The sequence below is a fragment of the Phoenix dactylifera genome, chromosome 12 (genome assembly GCF_051530095.1).
Source record: "Phoenix dactylifera cultivar Ajwa chromosome 12, Ajwa_hap1_PhDact_Kaust_v1.1, whole genome shotgun sequence".
NCBI lineage: Eukaryota > Viridiplantae > Streptophyta > Magnoliopsida > Arecales > Arecaceae > Phoenix > Phoenix dactylifera.
This window is the reverse complement of record NC_143201.1, coordinates 876,254-895,184: the sequence shown is the minus strand read 5'-3', so window position 1 is coordinate 895,184 and position 18,931 is coordinate 876,254. Positions and strand designations below refer to the sequence as shown.

At 35.9% G+C, this 18,931-nt stretch overlaps 2 protein-coding genes and 1 non-coding gene across 4 annotated transcripts; all 3 read right to left on the bottom strand.

Moving 5' to 3' along the window:
- Nucleotides 1–59: 59 nt before the first annotated feature.
- Nucleotides 60–7,377, bottom strand: LOC103713127 (AIG2-like (avirulence induced gene) family protein). 2 transcript variants are annotated; one of them, XM_008799943.6, is made up of 5 exons: nt 7,131–7,377; nt 6,152–6,224; nt 3,242–3,334; nt 2,147–2,230; nt 60–381 (listed from the first exon to the last, which is right to left on the bottom strand). In XM_008799943.6, the coding sequence occupies exons 1-5, from the start codon at nt 7,292–7,294 to the stop codon at nt 259–261; spliced, it is 537 nt and encodes a 178-aa protein (XP_008798165.1). In that variant the 5' UTR covers nt 7,295–7,377; the 3' UTR covers nt 60–258. The 2 variants fall into 2 exon arrangements, with proteins under 2 accessions (XP_008798165.1, XP_088564564.1); XM_088708438.2 differs by having other exon boundaries at nt 7,088–7,341.
- Nucleotides 7,378–9,680: 2,303 nt separating this feature from the next.
- On the bottom strand, nt 9,681–18,728 carry LOC103713129 (proteasome subunit beta type-6). The gene is made up of 8 exons (XM_008799945.5): nt 18,473–18,728; nt 18,076–18,152; nt 15,274–15,329; nt 14,964–15,036; nt 14,412–14,523; nt 11,792–11,865; nt 10,869–10,943; nt 9,681–10,141 (listed from the first exon to the last, which is right to left on the bottom strand). The coding sequence occupies exons 1-8, from the start codon at nt 18,573–18,575 to the stop codon at nt 10,010–10,012; spliced, it is 702 nt and encodes a 233-aa protein (XP_008798167.1). The 5' UTR covers nt 18,576–18,728; the 3' UTR covers nt 9,681–10,009.
- LOC113463104 (small nucleolar RNA snoR103) lies at nt 17,587–17,689 on the bottom strand. The gene has a single exon (XR_003386820.3). It is a non-coding gene; the product is annotated as a small nucleolar RNA snoR103 (small nucleolar RNA).
- Nucleotides 18,729–18,931: the final 203 nt, after the last annotated feature.

Below are 18,931 nucleotides of genomic sequence, written 5' to 3'. Positions count from 1 at the left end.
CCCTCTTTGAACTCCGTCTATAACATGGCAACCCAAAAAAAAAATCTTGACTCTTGAAGTTGCCTAATAGCAGATAAGCTGCATGACATAATAATGATGCATCGGTAACATAATTTTCAATTAAAAAACAGATTAAGACTGAAATAACTTAGCAGATTAGTAAGGATGAAGCGGTTGTCTTCTTCAAACTTATCGGTTATTCCATAAAAAGAATAGAATTGATACCAAAATACTTCTGAACGCAAATAATAATTTATCTCATCCCTGCTGAAAATAAGATTCATATGTGGCCACCCTTGTCTTTGATTCAGGTTGTTCCAGCTCCTCCATAAAACCCATTGTCATTGCAAGAAAATCCTTCATGTGCAATCGCTTCCATTCCTTGGCAACACGGTAGGACCATATAAAAGTTAGAAGATCCAAGGATACGAGTGATAATGAAGCAGGAGCACAAAAGTTATTAGATCAAAAAACTGACATGGGACACGCACAAATCTAAATTCATGCCAAAAAAAAATGCCTCTCATAAAACCAAGCTTTTTAACATTCACTAGACAACACTTATCAGGATGCAATATATATTCCTGACAAAGCAAGATCACTTCCCCTGAATGTGCATGCACTCTGATGAACTAGTAAAATAAGTGCCAAAAAAAACTTCAACATCATACATAAACCTTTTCTGTTTTGTATCATCGAGCATTGACCAACTAATGCTGACTCCAGCCCATGGGTCAGTCAAGTCTTCGGGCTTAACCAGCCAACCTGGCACATTTACCCCCATTTGTATAAAAAAAGGTAGTTACGATCCTAATTATTTTATAAAAAATCCAATTTACGGACCACCTGCGCGAACATGCTGTACAAACTTTTTATATATAGCACAAAACTGGTCTGGCACCAAAAGATGAAGGAATACAACAAGCTTTTTTTTTTTTTGGCTAAACAGCTTCCGGCTGCTACAAAGCATTATTAAAAGCTAAATATCAACATATAATAACTTATAAAAAAATATAACAATATGATAATATAAGGAATGGACTACATTGGTCTCGAGAAGAAAGGGTACTACCACTCTCGGATTCAAAATCAATTATCAAGCACTCAAATCGAAGATCCACAATGTTGATCTTCACCTATACCACTAAAAATATATATAAACCAAAAATCATATATTTTGATGGTCTCTAAACTATCCACATATATTAAAACATATATAGATTGAAAATAAACAGATTTTAATACTTAAATCACAGCAAAATATAGTCTTATATCATTTTAACCTCTCTTTTTTTTGGATACAACCATCTATTTTATTTTAACCATCCATTTTTGTGTCTACTTGAAACATAGGATAAAATCGCTAAAATATGTAATTTTTAAAGGTGTACGATATAGATCTTTGATTTGGGTGCCTGGCTACTGATTTTCAACTTGTAGACTAGATACCTCTCTCGAGAGAAAGAAAATCTATCTCATAATATAATAATATAGTAATTTATAATAGTATAATAATAGTATAATAATATTATATAACATGTTCTTGTATCGACAAGAGTAGACCACTGACTGGCACCAGTGAGAGCTCAGCCTGAAGGATTTTCTTTAAGGCAAAAAAAGGGCAATAATGAGTAATGTAACAGATCATGTTTACAAAAGGTTCTCTCTTAACCTGCCCACCCACCCACTCCAGCCCTCCCCTCCCCACCCTCCCTAGCAGGCCCCAAGAATTAAAAAAAAGAAAAAGAAAAAAGAGAGCTATATCTCAAGATAGCTTCCTGAAACATAGTCATTCTCGTTTTAAAGGATGGATAAGTTTCAATGGACAACAAGTTTTGGTTTAAATTTAATATATTATAAAATGTTGCTGAGCAGAAGGAAAATATATGGAATCAGAATACACAGGAAATTAGAAGAAATCAGCAATACTGTCCTTATGTCCAATTGTGAGAGACATCCATGTTTGTCATTAAGGTTAGAGAGGGGACATAAGAGAAGTAAGAACACACTACACATTCACGTCTATATGTTGTATGCGTGCATACTAAGACACTTTGATAAATTTATTTTGTTTGCATTCATCTGCATCTGCAAGACAAACGTAGCTTCAACTATATAAAGTAAACAGATGGAGAGGAGCGCTTACCTCAAAATCCCAGTCACCATGCAAGTTAGGGTCATCGTTGTCACCCCAAACATATGTATCAGCAAGTAATTTCTCTGCTGTATCCTGCAATACAAAATCATCTCTTCTAGAAATTAAAAAGCACAAGGCTGTAGAAAGAAATAGCTTCTGCCGAAAGTAGTTATTTTTTTTTTTCAAATGAACACAGCCATCATCTCTCTCAGAGTAAAACATGTCCTAGAAGAAAAATGCTAGTCATCAAATTTCCTCTAAAAGAAAGATTTGGCATATATTATGAAGATGACAAGACTAAGAATTTTGAAAAAAAAAAAAGAGTTATAATATTAAGAAGAATATGATTAGAAGTGCCACAAGAAAGACTTGGCATATATTATGAAGATGACAGAATACGAATTTTGACAAAAAGAAGTGTGTCACAGTACTAAGAAGGATATGATCAGAAGTGCAAGCATTAGAGGAGATGCAGAAGTAGTACAACTGACACCAAAGATGGAAATTGACCAGAATGGTCTGATTGCATGATCATTTGTGAGAGAGATCTAAAACCACCATAACAAGGATACGTATTAAACTTTGTGCCAAAGGACCAGAAAAAGGGAAGATTTGATCAACAATGAAGTTTGTGAGGAAGGCTTGGAGTTACATTGGAGGTAGCATTAATAAGAGTTAATTGGTAATAGATCAACCCCATGTAGTTGAAACAAATGTTGATGGTTATGGTTGTGTTTGTGTGGCATGTGCCTGCAGGTACATGTGCATCAGTCTGCACCTGCTGCATATGTACAGAAAGATACCCGTATAAGCAAGATAAACACTGAATATATTGATACAACTAACAGTGAAGCTAAATCAGCAAACATGCTTATCTCATTACCAGATCATAATAAATATTTCTTTCTCCAATCTGAAAGAGCCCATCAGACTTCATATTGGAACTACATATAGGATAAGCATACTTCCTTTTCCAATTATCTAAGTTTGTTTGTTGTGTTGATGACACATTGACGCCAAGGGTAAGCTTGTATATAAAAAGCTCTATTTCCACATTGTCTAAATTCTAAATTATACTTTTTTATATTATGCAAACCAACTTACAGCCAGTGAGACTTCAACAGCTCTTCTCTCATACTCCACATCTTCAAATGTATCTAGGACATCTAACTCGCGATCTGTAATTCCTAGAAGAACCTGTAAGCAAGAAATTCATTAGACCATAATCAAATATCAGGGGAGAGCTAGAAAATTATGCATCTCATTGTGCTTGTAAGTTGATGAGTAGAAACTAATTTCCATGGGGCAGAAAGAGTGAAACATAAAAAAAAAAAAAAAAATCTTATTTTTTCTAATATTGCATGATTCTAGGTTTTCATCACATTTTTAACCCCAAACATCAAGCAAAGTAGAAGAAATAAGAACCTCTTTAACTCACAACCTTGTTCATCAGGTGGAGTGCAACCAGGCCAACAGACAAAGTAAATTAGATGATCAACCATCGAGTAAATAGTGAAAAATGGTAAAATTATAGCAGAAGTTTTTTAGATAGTTTGTGATTTGCTGTAAAATAAGCATCTTCCAACTTCTGCGGAATTGAACTTCCACTTGACACTCTTTTTAGGTGTCATTTCTCATGACATTAACCAAATCATTATCATTTGGAGCCCAATAATTCTGTCTAAGAATACGTTCCAGGAGAATCAGACTTTTAAAACTCTTATGTGGTGGTGGTATTCAGATTTCAAACACAGTCTGGCATTAAATGAGAATATCAGTCATAATTTTCAGTAAATGACTTAACATTCTAATTTCTAAAAGTTCCTATAAACGATCCACCATATAGGTAATTCTCTTGAATCATCTTGAATCATCTGAAAAATTAAGTTTTGAATCATCTTGTAATTTGGCTTATCGTATACATACATACGTATACACTTATATATGCATGTAAAAATATCCACATCTGTATTTCCTTCATGTAGCACAGATTAATCCAGATTAGGCATTCCATGAGTAATATTAGGCAGTAGGCTCACATTATAAAGAGTAAGCTAAAACTATGCACTTCTGTAAGCTATATCCCTGATGACATAGATAGTAAACGAGGTCATGCCTGCCCAAAGGGGTTTACCTCGCAAATCAGAGTTTCCAAGGGTAATATTTCTCAAATTCTCAATTTAAGTTCACGAAGTGGTCCCATGCAATGACACTGCCTGACTCCTTCTAAAAACCAAACCCCAATGATATAGATTGGTTACAATAGAAGCACCAGCTGCTTTAAACATCCATAGGGATTCAAAACGTAGGGCTGTGTGCATCCTAGTAAATGAAAGTATGAAACAAGACATGTGTCTCAGATCTTGACAGTGGAATCAGAATTAAAAATGTGCACACACCCTGTATGAAAGATAAAACAGGGAACGTCATTTGAAATCTACAGTCAAAATGTGATCCTACATGTACCAAATTTCTACTTGCCAGGCCCTGAAAAGCACCTCATAGACAAGTATAGCCCTATCAGGCCTTGGCCGCTAGAACAGCCTGAGCACACAACATCCTATGGCCAACTAGTTCTGGAATCCAGGGGCATTTCCAACAAAAAATTTAAAGGGTATAGATATGAAAAAAAATGAATGAAGGAAATCATAATGTGATTGGTGCATACACACTCACCCACAATAACATGTACACACATGCAAAAACATACTACATGCCCAGACAAGTCAGCCACCACCCCCAGCCACAGAATTCCATGAATGCACACATGTTTGGTTTACTGTGGAAAGATACATACCCATTCAGATGCACAGCCACATGAAACATGTGCATAAACAAGCTCATGCGGCATATGCACAAACATCTGTATGCACACAAGCTTGAACATACGTCAGCCCACATCGGCACAAAAACAGACAGGCACTAAAATAACATTAGGCAAACCATGCCGAAGAAAAGCTACATACTGATCCCATCATAATTTGAAGCACATCTAAAACATAAATGAAGGATCACAAAGTTAAACAAACATTGACCAAAACAATTAGCATGAAAAATAAAATTTCTGAGTAAGTGATGAGAAGATAAGTTGTATCTCAATTAAGAATCTATCAAAATGGATTATAAAAAAAACACGAAACATATCAAACAGTGAAAGTAACAGAACAAAAGCCATCTTGCAGTGTACATATTCAAAGAATAAAATCGTTACTTCTATCTAGATAGATAGATTTAAAATGGTAGATAAAGGCATCTTATTTCCAACCAAAAAAGCTTGTTTTCTATAACCTTCTCTAGCAAAAGAATATGCAAAGTTACTGTCCTCCTTAGGCAATGTATAAAATAACTTTTCAATTCACGGTGAAATTGTTCACCAGGTTTGCAAAAGGCTGCACCTTCTACGACCCAAGCAATAGCTAAAGGTGTTGTATGATTTCCTTTTGACAAATAATCCTATTTTTCACATGGAAAGACAGAGGTAACTTCAAAATTACAGAAAAATCAAAGCTTGAGAAAGAAAATATGGAACTCAGCTTCCAACAGACAAAGAGAAGTAAGAATCAAGAGATGCATCTCATAACTATACAATGGAAAATGGATACATAAACTTCAAGAGCAAACTACACCGAAGACAAACAATATATAGAATAGGAGAAAAAGATATATATATAATTTGTGTATTCTGACTATGGAAGAAGCAAAGAAACATCCTTTTTCAGAGACAAATAATCCATCTAGTATAGAGATAAGAGACATCAGAAATCATATCAGGATTTGATTTCTATACCCAACATCAACAAATGAAGGATGAGTACAGGAAAAAAAAAGTTCGATGATTAAATTGATGATCCATCTAATATGCTTCATCCATAATCGCTCGAAAGGCTGAAAAATAAACATCTGCCGGATATTATATTAAGCAGCAAGAAGACTAAGTTATGAGGTGAACTTCTGCAAAGCACCAACAGTTAGTTTAACTGAAACAACTAGATAGGGAAGGCCCTTCTAACCAACCTTTCCTGCAACTTTTTTATTCTCTACAGGCAGAATTGCTGGATAAACACGCCCCTTAATACTAAACCTGTGGCTGCAAGAATAAAGCTTATGTCAACATTACTGCCACTTCACAGTAAACATTTGTGTGCATATGAGATTTGAATTCATCTTATCTGAACAATGAGACTACATGATTAAATTAGAACAGAAGTTGAATTTGGATATGCGTCCTTGGTATATCAGGTCATGGTATCCAATGTTTTGGCCCCCATGCCCCTCTATTTATTTATTTGTCTGGTTCTACATGCAAATTAGCATCCAATTTCCAAATATCATGCAAATCCGAGTAAAAGCAACAGGAGAAACAAGAACTTTGTTGGTTCGACCAACGCATTCGTCACTTTAAAATCTTGAAAAGGAAAAGAAAAGAAAAAACCGTGCAGTCACTTTCTTTCCCTCAATTGTCTGGGGCATTGGGCCAGCTGCAGGCAAATCTGGACTCAAGGGGACAAAGAAAAAGGGTTTTGATTGATTGCATCATGGTCCCAAACAAAAAAATCATGAAGATCGACGAATTGAAAAGAAGTGGGAGAACATGAGTTCTCAAAATACAAATCAAGAACATCAAGAACGTGGAAATTAAAAAGAAAAAAAAATCCGAAACCTAGGATCAGAATTCAAACCGAGTTCGACAGCAGAAGTTTCTTGATATTAATTCTCGGCCGCATCGTCAACGTACTCTTCTTCTTTTAATCTTCTTTACTGAAGGAAAACGAAAACAACAAATAAAAAAGAAAAGAAAAGTGGGAACTCCTCCTTTCCCTCTCATTATTATTCAAGAAGAAGGGGTTTCCATCGTGAATTATAGGCGGGGGCTTACGATCGATTCTATGACGGCGTCCATATGAAATAGTCTATGCCAATCGAAGAAGAGGAGAAAAAAAAAAGATTAACCTTAATAATAAGAAGGAGGAGGAGGAGGAGGAGGAGGAGGTACTGGTGATGAAGGACGGCAGGAGAGGAGGAGGGCACGCGCTTGAGGAGGACTTGCACCACCTCATCGGCGAGCAGACTCCCGTACACGAACACGCTGTGGAGAGGAAGAGTGGAGGCGGCCGCAGCAGCTGCAACGGCGGTCACGCTCACACCCTCGCCGCCCATCTCTCTCTCTCTCTCTCTCTCTCGAGAAGACAATAGAATAGTCGAGCCGTCACCTTACGCGAGAACTTTTGGATCAGAACAGGGAAAGCTGGAATTTGGACCTTATACCTCGTACGTAGGGCAAAAAAGGTTCCGATATAAATCGGATAATAAAATATCTATATTTATATTTATTTTTAGTTGAGAAACATTAATATTGTTACTACATATATCAATTGGATAATTGATTTTATGATCTACCAAATCAACGATGCGAATGTGTTAACACTGCCATCTATTTCTTATGAAGTTTAGGTCTTGACTAAACAAGGTTACAAACAGCAAGAGATATTTAATGATCTATTGATGTTTTTCTTTTATACGATATAGATAATGCTGGAATTTATATCCATAACCAGTTGGATTCAAATACAAAATTGAATCTAGGTACTATTGGATCCATTTAACACATGTAAATGCCCTCGTAAGACATGACATTCAGATCCTTATCATTCAGCACATGTATATGCCGAATATCACAAGGGAAAAAAAATTAAGGAGTGCTTTTTTTTCTTTTATTATATGAAGACTGAAGAGGAATTTGATCATCAGAAGTAAACTTCAAACATCCACACCAAATTGAAGATAAAATAGGACGACAAAATGTTTATTCTATAGAGGATGTTCTCTCCAAAATTTTATTTATATGCCAAAAATGCTTCATAGAAGCATATGTTCTGGCATTACATTCTGGTACAATAAAATCAAATATTTGCTTATTAAAATATTCGCGCATGAATTTGCTGGCTCTTGCAAAGTTTGGTGTGCTCCAATAAATCATAATACCTATACCTGCATTGCATCACATGCATAACTTTATTGAATATAAAGTTTTCACCGTCTTCTATGGATATATAGTAGCACATCTTCGTAGAAGTGAAAAAAAAAGAGATACCAGCACTGCAGTTCTAAAAACTCCTTTTTAAGAAAAGCACACTCCCCCCCCCCCCCCCCTCTCCAAAAAAAAAAAAAAAAAAAAAAAAAAAAACCATTCCTTTATAAACTTACAACAGCAACAATTGTCAAAATTCCAACAGCAACAATTTTAGAAGTCGAGAAAGAGCTTCACAACTGTCAAAATTCCATCCAATATGCCCCCACGCAAGGCACACGTATTATGGGAAAATGGAAATTCGTTGCAGGCCAAGCTTGACAGCATATGCTAAACATTAGCTTGTTTTATCACCTGAACCAAGCTTGAGCAAGCTTGTTATTAAGCCAATAATGTGCATTGCTCGGTAGCAAATTAGACATCAAGGTGCTTCGAACACCTTTCACTACTTCATAGTTCGCTATGCGGACATTGCAAATTTAATTATAAAGGGAGAAGAGAAGATGCTGTTGTACCATGGAAATAAGAGGCTGAGGCAGTGACAATAGCTTCACTAAAATAAAGCCAATTGTTTTATCAAGAAAAAAAATAAGGTACAAAAGGGTTGAATGATTCATCCTAGCTCCACCAAACCTCTTGCATATCCAGTAACGAGTTACATATTTTTCTGTATGCGGTGCACAATTACCACTAATTCCTTAAGATTATGAAGCGGTTGCAAGAAGAGTGGATGATCTCGAGGGAAGAAAGAAACAAAAAGGGAGAGACAGAGAGGGGAAAAAATAATGAAAAGAATGAACGGAGGAACAGAAACGAAAGGAACAGGGAAGAACCATGAATCAGCAAGATTTCTTATAACATAAGTGAAGTCGGCGATCTCTAAAACTCAAAGCATCGAGAACCAACATGCATGCCTCTAGCACTAACACAAGACAAACTCCCTCCACAATAAACTCAAGAACAGGCGCTAAACGCAAACGATCGTTATTTGATGTGGATTATTGCACACACATCAAACACAAATCACATACAGAAACAGTAGAGGAAGGTGTTTACAGAGAGAAAAGGTAGCTATCTTTATAACTGAAAAGCAACTTTAATTTCTCATTCAAAGAGACGTATATGCTTTTTTTTAAAATAGATAAATGTAATCAGAGATTAATAGATGTTTATAAATAAATTTAATATAAAATGAAATAAAAGTATTAATTTACGAGGAGAAATTAAAGGAATATGCAACCAGCCTGATGAACAGGAATTAAGAAAAATTATAATTGTCTGTTTTACTTATATAATAAAAAATATCATGATATAAATAACACATTATTTATGCTAATCATTATAAGGCAAACGAGTTGTCAAAAGAATTCGATTATATAATAAGAGTAATGACACAAAAGTACCTTGTTGTTCATACTAATTAGTGTAAATTTAGGGATTTACTTTCAATAATCAAATTAGCAGGGGGTAGTTTAGATCAAAACCGGAACTGTTTACTTTTAGGAGTACTGCAGATAAGAACTCAAAGTTTTGATGAATATCTCATTACAAGAAAAACAGTAAGTTCATAGCTTCAAATGAACGTTCTTTTCCTGGCAATAGCTTTATACTATGATGAATAAAATCCAGAATACTCATCACACTTGATCAAAGTATTTTCCAAGACTTAATTAGCACTAAGCTCCAAGCACTTGTGCAGTGAAATATGATCAATAATTCAGCCAGGGGCAATCCAGTACCGAACTCCAGAAGTGGGGCACAAAGTCATTCCAAAGTAATAGAAGATGGCATTCAATGTGAAAAGGTCATGCTGGGCATGAAACCAGTGCTGAAGATCCATGTGCTCATGTGCTCATTGGCTCAGCACTGCTGGAGGAGAGGATATCGAGCAGGGAATTTTGGGGCTCCAGCTCTTCATGCCACAATGGCAGAGAGTCACCAGTATAGAAGTTCCTCGTAACACCATCAGCATTGATCTGCAAAACCATCAATTCTCAGTGAGATCATACAACATTGGAATGAGGTCTCAATTGCCATCTGATGGGCATTTCAAAATTTGCTGAAGAAGGAAAGCAAGCACTGTTTTGATGGATGTTGCAGAATCAAAGAGCTTATTGCCTTTTTTAGAATAAGAGATCAAATCGAAGAAAGGTGCATTGCAGAACCACAAGGTCGATATTTGATGGCTCTACTAGATGTCATTTGATATGACGGTTGACATCCATTCATTTAACTAATGCAGCCATAATCCACATGATAGGCCAGTAAGTCCATGACAAGAATTTTAATCAAGTTCACCAAAGTGAACATATCATAACAAATTGAGCAAACATCAGGGGAAAGCAAAATATACCATGTGTCAGAAGCCGGGAAACCTATCATCCATGAAATTTTACAGTCATGGAGAACATGGGGTCATACAGACTACTTGAACAAAGGGTAGAAACCACAAGCAAAAAATGTATGCAATTGAAGTCTGAATAAAAAAGAACCTCGACACTCATCAACTGCATCCATTTTAACATAAAAAATTGAAAGGTAATGATGGCAAATCTTTGTGAAGGTACAGCATGTAAATTGTTTAGAAATGAAAAATGGAAAAAGAAAAGCTGATTCCTATAAGGCATAAATTTTGAATAACAGTTTCCTGGGAAATCTGCTGATGACATGATCTTGTATGGTGAATATAGTTTAGATACTCACAGTAACAGTGCGGACAACACCTCCACTCGCTCCATCGCGTGCAATGGCGAGAGAGACTGCTTCCACCACTAACTTCTGCATTGCATAGGAAAGATGCCAAAAAATGTCAGGCAAATTCCTGGTATTAATGGTCTGGAAAATCTTGTCTGAATGTCTTTATGAATTAATATTAGCATAAGCACATAAACAAGGCAACAAAGATAAACATCTTGGTCTGCTAACGAATCAAATAAAAAAAAAAGTGTATCGGGCGAAATGATGCCCTCGTCACAAAGGACCTATAGATCAATGTATATATTTATAATCACACAGAGCATGACAACCAGAATTGAGTCAGACCAGGATATCTGCATCACTTAGTGTCCCATTGCTAGAAATATTAATGTAATGTAAGTTCAATGCAGAACCATATATTTATCTGCTGACTTCTTTTAGAGAGAGATCATCAAATAATTAATCATTATGGGAGGAAATGAAACTTTTTTATCAGACATTACTGACTATTAGCATTGACCACTTCCTTATGAAAAAAGAACACTGTTTCACAGTTTCATGCTAGGATTGTTTTGCAATGCATTTCTAGGAGAAATGGGAGCTAGAAATTTCAGAAATTATAAATTTTTTAACATCCATGATAGGATGAAAATGACAAATTTGCATATTATACACCCTTATACACACACATATACACTTAGACTTTCTTTTGGCTATTAGCATGTTATAGCTGTTAGCGTGTTGTAGCCCAGAACATGGCATCTTTATAGTTTCTGTTGTACAACTAGAACCCAGGAAACACAATATCATGGAACCAATTTAGTTTACAAGATCTGACCAAAAAATACAAGTCAGTTTAGAAGAGAAATTCTGATGTAAAAAAAAAGAGGCAGGTGAAACATTAGTCACTTGATTTCCACTTTACATACCTCGGCTTCATCTTTACTCATGCCTTCCTTCCATTCTTTATCAAAGAATCCATACAAGTAGCTGGAACCAGATCCTGTTAGATGCAAAATTGTTACCATTGACAGCCATTATATGATAAATTCCATGCATTGACCTTCATCCACTCCATGCAAGTAAACTTTTTTCTCTTTTCTTCTCTTAATGAACTTATTCTCCTAGTAGAAGCAACAACAAGTTTTCTGAATATCCTGTGCAATCATTTAATGCATCATATATTTAGAATCAAGGGTTTGCCATGCATGTGCACAAAGGTCCTATCTCTATTGTGCAATTAATTAATAATTTTTTGGTCCCCATTAGGAGAATAAGCATATAACAAACTTTAGCATGAGGTGATAATAGAAGTAGAAGGTTGGAATCTCATACGTGAGAAAATAATGGTCAGCAGATACATGGCGAATGCAGTCTAACGTGTGAACAAGGCTGTTTGTCACCTTGCATAAAGTATAGATTGTCATAGAAAATCGTGATCTCATAAAGGAGGGGAGAGGAGGGTTTTGTCAACAGAGATGACCTGACACAAGGGTATAAACTTTTTATGCATACACATAATTAAGGCATGGACCTGGAAGTTTGGGTTATGGAAGCAATTTCCTGCTGTTCCATGTTCATTTTGAACCAATGATTTAAATGATTTATTTGTTCAGCCATATAGTTCTATCTCATTTAATACATATCATCCAATATGGTTGCCACATGCCAGCATGATAAAGGGAGTGCACATCTAGCAAGTTTGTATCCGTAGAGCCCCAATATTGGGCCATACATGGTGTATAGGCCAATACAGCAGGACACATGGTCAGCTCATAAATACAATTAAATGAACTCAAATTCTATCATCTCACTATAGTTTCAATTGCTGTTTTTCATCTTCAAATCCTCACTAATCAATTTTGAGCTTATTGTCTTTATTTTGTTGGTTTACACCCAAAAATGACAATAAAAATTAGTTTCTGGATAGGATTTCAACAAAAATATGAGTGTTTATGCCTACATGGCAAGTTGATTGACAATTGACAAGAATATTTATTATAATGTAGGATGTTAGTTTGGTATAGATGAGGCAAAAATCAAATTTGATAATCAAAAAATCTACAAATGTTTCCCAGAAAGCAATTAAAAACATAGTAAAAGTTAAACAGATAATATTTCAGCACCCATATTAACAAGCTACTCACATATCTCCTGACAATAACACAATCTTCCAATTGTGGGGTATATCATGTGTCTAAATGACACAATGCAATGTGTATGTCTTTGGCTCTAATATGAACAAGCAGGACATGTGATGTACCTTCATTTGTTAATCATCTAAAATTCAATGCATAGGCAAAATAGGTAATTGATTGAAAACCAACAATATCTATTTGTGTAGACAATTATATGTACATAGTATGTGTAGAGAGAGAGACAGAGAGAAATCTTAGAATTATAGTTTCTTTTTGCAATAGTTATCTGGTATACAAAGGTGCAAAAAAAAAAAAAAACTCCATTCAATTTTACACTAGTGAAGAGCCACAAATAGGTCTGTTTTATAAAGTAAACACCTTTATGCAGAAATACACCCATAAGTTTTAAATTTGTACTAGAAAACAAAATGGTAGAAAGAAAAAGAAAGAAAAAGAATCAGCAAATGAAAATTGCTAGCAGGTTATGAGGACATCTAGACAAGCTTTGCGTAACAATGATGGTAAGGAAAAGCAATGATGAACTTAATGAGAATTAGAGAGGAAAAGATCTTATTAGCATTATGTCTAACTAAACCTAGCCTCATAAGATTTCTATGATTACTACGCATAATGACCCAAAAACCTGACCAAGGACAAGAACAGCAAGACTTCAAGAGTGGGAAATTAAAATGGTTGTCTTGTATAACTAGAAATTCAAACATTAATATACCTTTAAAAACCCATTTATTAAAGTTTCAAAAGTAAGAAATTGCAGAAAAGGATATGAATTAACTAATTATCAGATTGGAAGTTTAGGCAAGAAAAGAGATCAGACGGGTTAATGCCACTGTGAAGACATACTAATGCCATGCAATCCTGATTAATGGTAGATATGGTGTAGGGGAGTTCAAAGGCTAATCTGAAAATCACTTAAAAAATCTAGTTTTCTGTCAGACGTAGAGGTCTTGGTTGAAGAACATACGACCCTGAGAAGTATGAATTGCATTTGACCTAAAAAGAAGCCTGCACAAGATAAACAGTGATTTTTTTCCGCAACAACTCATTCATTTCAGGGTGGTCAAATATGGGAAAAGGCTGCAGGCAATTCAAGCATTTCCTTGGGCAAGGCCTAAATTCACTGAAACAATGGAGAAAATCCCTTGACCACCAAGGAAGAATGCCCTATCACTACCTGGAGATCAGTTGATGGAGGATAATCTGAAAGAAGGGGAAAATTCGTGAACCTGCAAGGGCATGATGAAATGCCATAAAGTAATATTCAAAATTACTGTGAGCTGGGGCATGTTTCTGCATGTCTATAGTGAGGATATCAGAATAAGTGATTTCCATAGAAATTAGATGCATTTCAATCATGTATAAAAGGTCCTTTAACTTAGAGCATGATACACACCTCCAATTGCAAAAGGTCGCCTCAGTATCGTCCCTCCAAGAGGCACAGAGTATATTTGAGCTCCTTCATATTTATCCCATCCACCAACAATCAGGCCCATTTGTAGCATGTTCTAAACAATTCACGATAAAAATAAAATCATGAAACAAAATAGAATAATAGACAAAGGGCAAAAAGTGAACCATATGCAGATTTCTAGAAGCAGTTTAGGATATCATGATATGAGTATACAGTCGAATGGGTGGAAAAAGAATTTGCAGCAGATATCACATTGCGCAATGTCCAGCAAGATTTACAATGCACGAGAAGCAGTACAATTGTTAGACAAAAACCATTATGTCTATTTTGGTTGCCAGCCAGCTCATCATAATCACCAGGAAAAGACAATCTTCATATATAAATAACAAGAAGTACCCATTTTATCCTGTAAAAGGACTTTGACAATGCAAAACTAAATGGTATTCCATCAATTCTCTCACAGTTTATTATGAGAAACAAATAATGCCTCTGAACTGAAAGTTCTAAAGATAAATAAATGCCATGGAGAACTACCTTGTTTTGGTATGACAATAATCGAACTAAGTTAGCAACCACTTTGACAGTAGCAGGCTGCCCAAGTTGAATTCTGCATCCAAAAAGAAGTTTTCATGAAGATCAGTACCACAGTTGTAATGCCCCCTGGCAACCATATCTATCCAGCTAAGTAAACATCTACAATCACTAAATACTTCATGTTTTCCTTGAGTTTAAAAAAAACATTCTGATTGATTAGAGTTGCGCTTTAACTCAAGCTTCACAACTCAAATAGTTGGATTTTTCTAATAAATGATAAACTATAATAAATTTAGTAGTTTTAACTCACGTATGTTGATGAAGGAAGTAACGGACATAATCAGAGACAATCTGAGAATCAGCAGCCTGCAAAAGAACCACAAACTTGTAGAGAAACGCTAGGTTGCACCATAAAAGCTACGAAACCATGAATATTGGAGCAAAATAATTATTTCACTAGGATATTTAGTATCTACATTCTTGATCAGTGTTAGCAAAAGGGTAAAAAAAAACATGAGGAAATAATATTAGTTATATATGAGCACGCAAAAATATATGCATTAGAAAGGAATATAGTTGCCATCAATTATTTGATGAACGAACGTTAACGCATAATGACAACCTCGTTCCAATAAAAATAACAAGGGTGTTCTGAATACCCCATTCTCGCACTAGTGTTCTACTACTGCTGGATGTGAATGCTTACATGTCCAATATATCATCATGCTTCTTTAACAAGAGAGATAAAGAGAGTAATTGGTAACTAGAGGTGGATGATCCTAGTCAATTTAATGTGAATAATAAATAAGTTTACAAAAGGATACAAAGGCACATCTTGGTAATGACGAGGAAATACAAACTAAAAGGGCATGAATCTTGAGAATCAAAAGTGTAGGAAGAACTTATGTGGATTAGCAAGCTCCTTGGTGGTAGTTAGTGTTAACTTTTCCTGTTTGTGATAGATGCACATACTAATGATATCCATGATAAGATCTATTAATGCATGTTACCAGCAAATATTGCAACGTTTATTGATGAAATCAAGGAAAGGCGAAATTTTGGTTAAAATTTTAAAGTTCATATAGTAAGAAAGTTAATAGGACCATGATAAAGCTCATGCAATGCAACTTTATAGGGATTATAGGGATTATAAGATGAGTTCAAGGTGGGTTTGGTGTCACTCCTGTTTTTTAAGAAGTTCTGACAAAAGAAGCCAAAAGCTAGGTTTTCTAGCTTCTCCTAAAATGGCTTTATTGAATTTTCTTCTTGTAGAAGCACTTCTTAGTTAATGCTACCAAACAAAATTTCTTTAGTAAGTAATTTTTTACTTTAAATGTTACAAAAACAGTTTTCTTTTTTAACAACACCAAACACGCCCTCAGAATGTAGACAAATTTAGGGGGATAAGACACTTGTTAGTCAAATTGCCTTCTCCAACTTATATCTATTAACAGAACGACGTGAGACCTAAATGGATGACCTAATTAGAATCAACCATGATGGATGAAGTGTGGATGCACCTATAAAGAGTCATGTGATGATCAGATACCAGCTAGATTTAGAAGATAATTCTGAGAAAGTTGCACCACCATAATTATTGTATGGATTAGGATATTCTATAGTGAATAAGGACTATAAGCACCAGAGGAGCATAGCATGGATGATGATGTTAAAGTGAATGTCCAGCGAATGTCCTGTAAACCTTGAGGAGTTAGATATGTCAAACCCAAGCATAATTAAGAGTGGCACCGATAGCAAACAAGAGAATATAATGAGATAGTTATGACATTTCAGAAATGTTATGAGCAGTAGGCCTCCAATAAAGTTTAAGGATGTAAAAAAAGGAGAAAGAAATTATGAATAGATGGCATCAAATGTGATGGGAAATTCTTTAAACAAAAAATCGACAATAGAGGAGTCGACATCGTTTAGGAACCAACAGCACAAAGCACGATACACAACAGCAACCAAAAATAATGATTTCAAGCATGTTTGATGGGGACATTAGAGCCGTTCGTTCGGACGATCGAGTCATCAGAGCCACTCGTTCGCTTTCGCACTAGGGATTGACATCATTGTGGCTAGGAGATGATCTTGAGCTACCAGTTTTAGTCGGGCCTCGGATTGGGTCCACTCGAGCCCGCATCATTTGAGTCTGTTTCATTTTTATTTTCTGCATTTTGCTTTTGTTTAATCAAGTCAATTTGGTCAGTTGTTTTGTTATTAGACAAGCCAATTGGGTTAACTGTTAAGTCATGTAATTGGGTTGAGTGATTGAATCAATTTTGGTATGTAATCAATCGGTTAACTTAGTCAATTGATTGAAGATCCAAGTTTGGTATGTCGTCAATTGATTGACCTGATGTAAGGCCTATATAAAGGCCACCCCTCTCATGAATTAGGGCATTGAATGATTGAATAAAAAAACCCTAGCCTTCTTTCTGCTTCTCTTCTTTCTCTCTTTCTCTTCTTCCTCCTCCTTCCCTCTTCCCCTGCAGCGGTCCACCATCAATGTTTCTGTGAGGATTACATTAGCTTTCCATCATAAAGATCTGAGTTATTATGAGCAAGATAAATAATCAATGGACCAAAACACCTCATTTAAGCTTCTATGTTGCTAATTTTCTGTATAGTGGTCCCATATCAGTCTTCGGTACTCATAGAGACCAACCTAACACCCACCAATTGTTTTTAGTCCATATTTACAGCAAGTGCACAGCTTATGTACCCAGCCAAGGATGAGGACATGTGCTCTAGAATTTGTAACCCTATTGTGAGGAGAAATGGCAAGGAGGGGGAAAAATGGTCACAAGAAAAATGAAAAGGGCTGGTGGAGTAGTATGTGGAGAGTAGCTCTCAAACTTTTCATTACGTGATTGGGCTTAAAAACATATGATGGTGTTTGAAACTAATGAAGAAAGCCTAAGATTCACCTCCTGTCTTTAGCGGTTTACAACTGTAAGCAATCATCGTGCCGGCAAGTGCCAGATTACCCCCAAAAATAGATCATATAATGCAAAAAAAATGGTAATAAAACATACAAATGCGGTGTTAAATTGTTGAAATAGGGGAAACAACAGAAATTGCCAAGAATGCAGAAGGACATGATTACCGATCCAGAACGACAGACATAAACGTTATCTGTCAGCTGTGTGATTTTGTCCGACGCCCGATTGGCAACATACATTCCTACAAAAATTTAAACCGATCAATAAAAACAAAAAAAACAGATGAATGACGCATAATCGTACTTCAAACTAATCTTTTATTAAAAAAACCCTTGTTTACACAACTTCGATCGTGAATCGAATGAAACGTTTGACAGGTGACAAGGTTCAGGTTTCTTTGCTGCGAATTGCTGACTGTATAATAAAGTTGGGGAGAGAGAGAGAGATTTTCTTCCTTATTCGATTTTGAGTTGGATCGAGTAAAATACGCACATTTTCTTTCCAGGAAAAGCTAAATAAGATAGGGGAAGAAGTGGGATACGAAGGAGGCGAAGATCGGACCTGTGCTCGTCCTGGAATCGGCTCCAAGGACGACGCCGCCGTCGTAGGTTACCCCGATGATGGTCGTTCCCATGGAGTGGGGCGCGTTGAGATCGGTATCCATGGCCGCTTCGATCGGAGGAGAGCGAGAAGAGCAAACCCTAACCCTAGACTACTCCGGTGAGGGCAACGCAAAGAAAATGGCCACCCAGCTCCGGTTAATACACGGAGCAAGCCCCTCCTCCAAGTAAAAATGCAGCAGGTCGGTCACGTGCCTACACGGTTCGATTTGGCTCGAAACTTAAAAGGCGAAACAGAGGGGAAAGTAACAATCCCGTCCAGTATATACCATGTAGCCCCGAGTACTACTAGTAAAGTAAAACGGTATTGTTATTAGGGCTTCCATGGGTAAAATTTTTATAAAAGGTTATTTACTATTTGATAACTATATTTCTAAAACACTATAAAATTTTAATATAT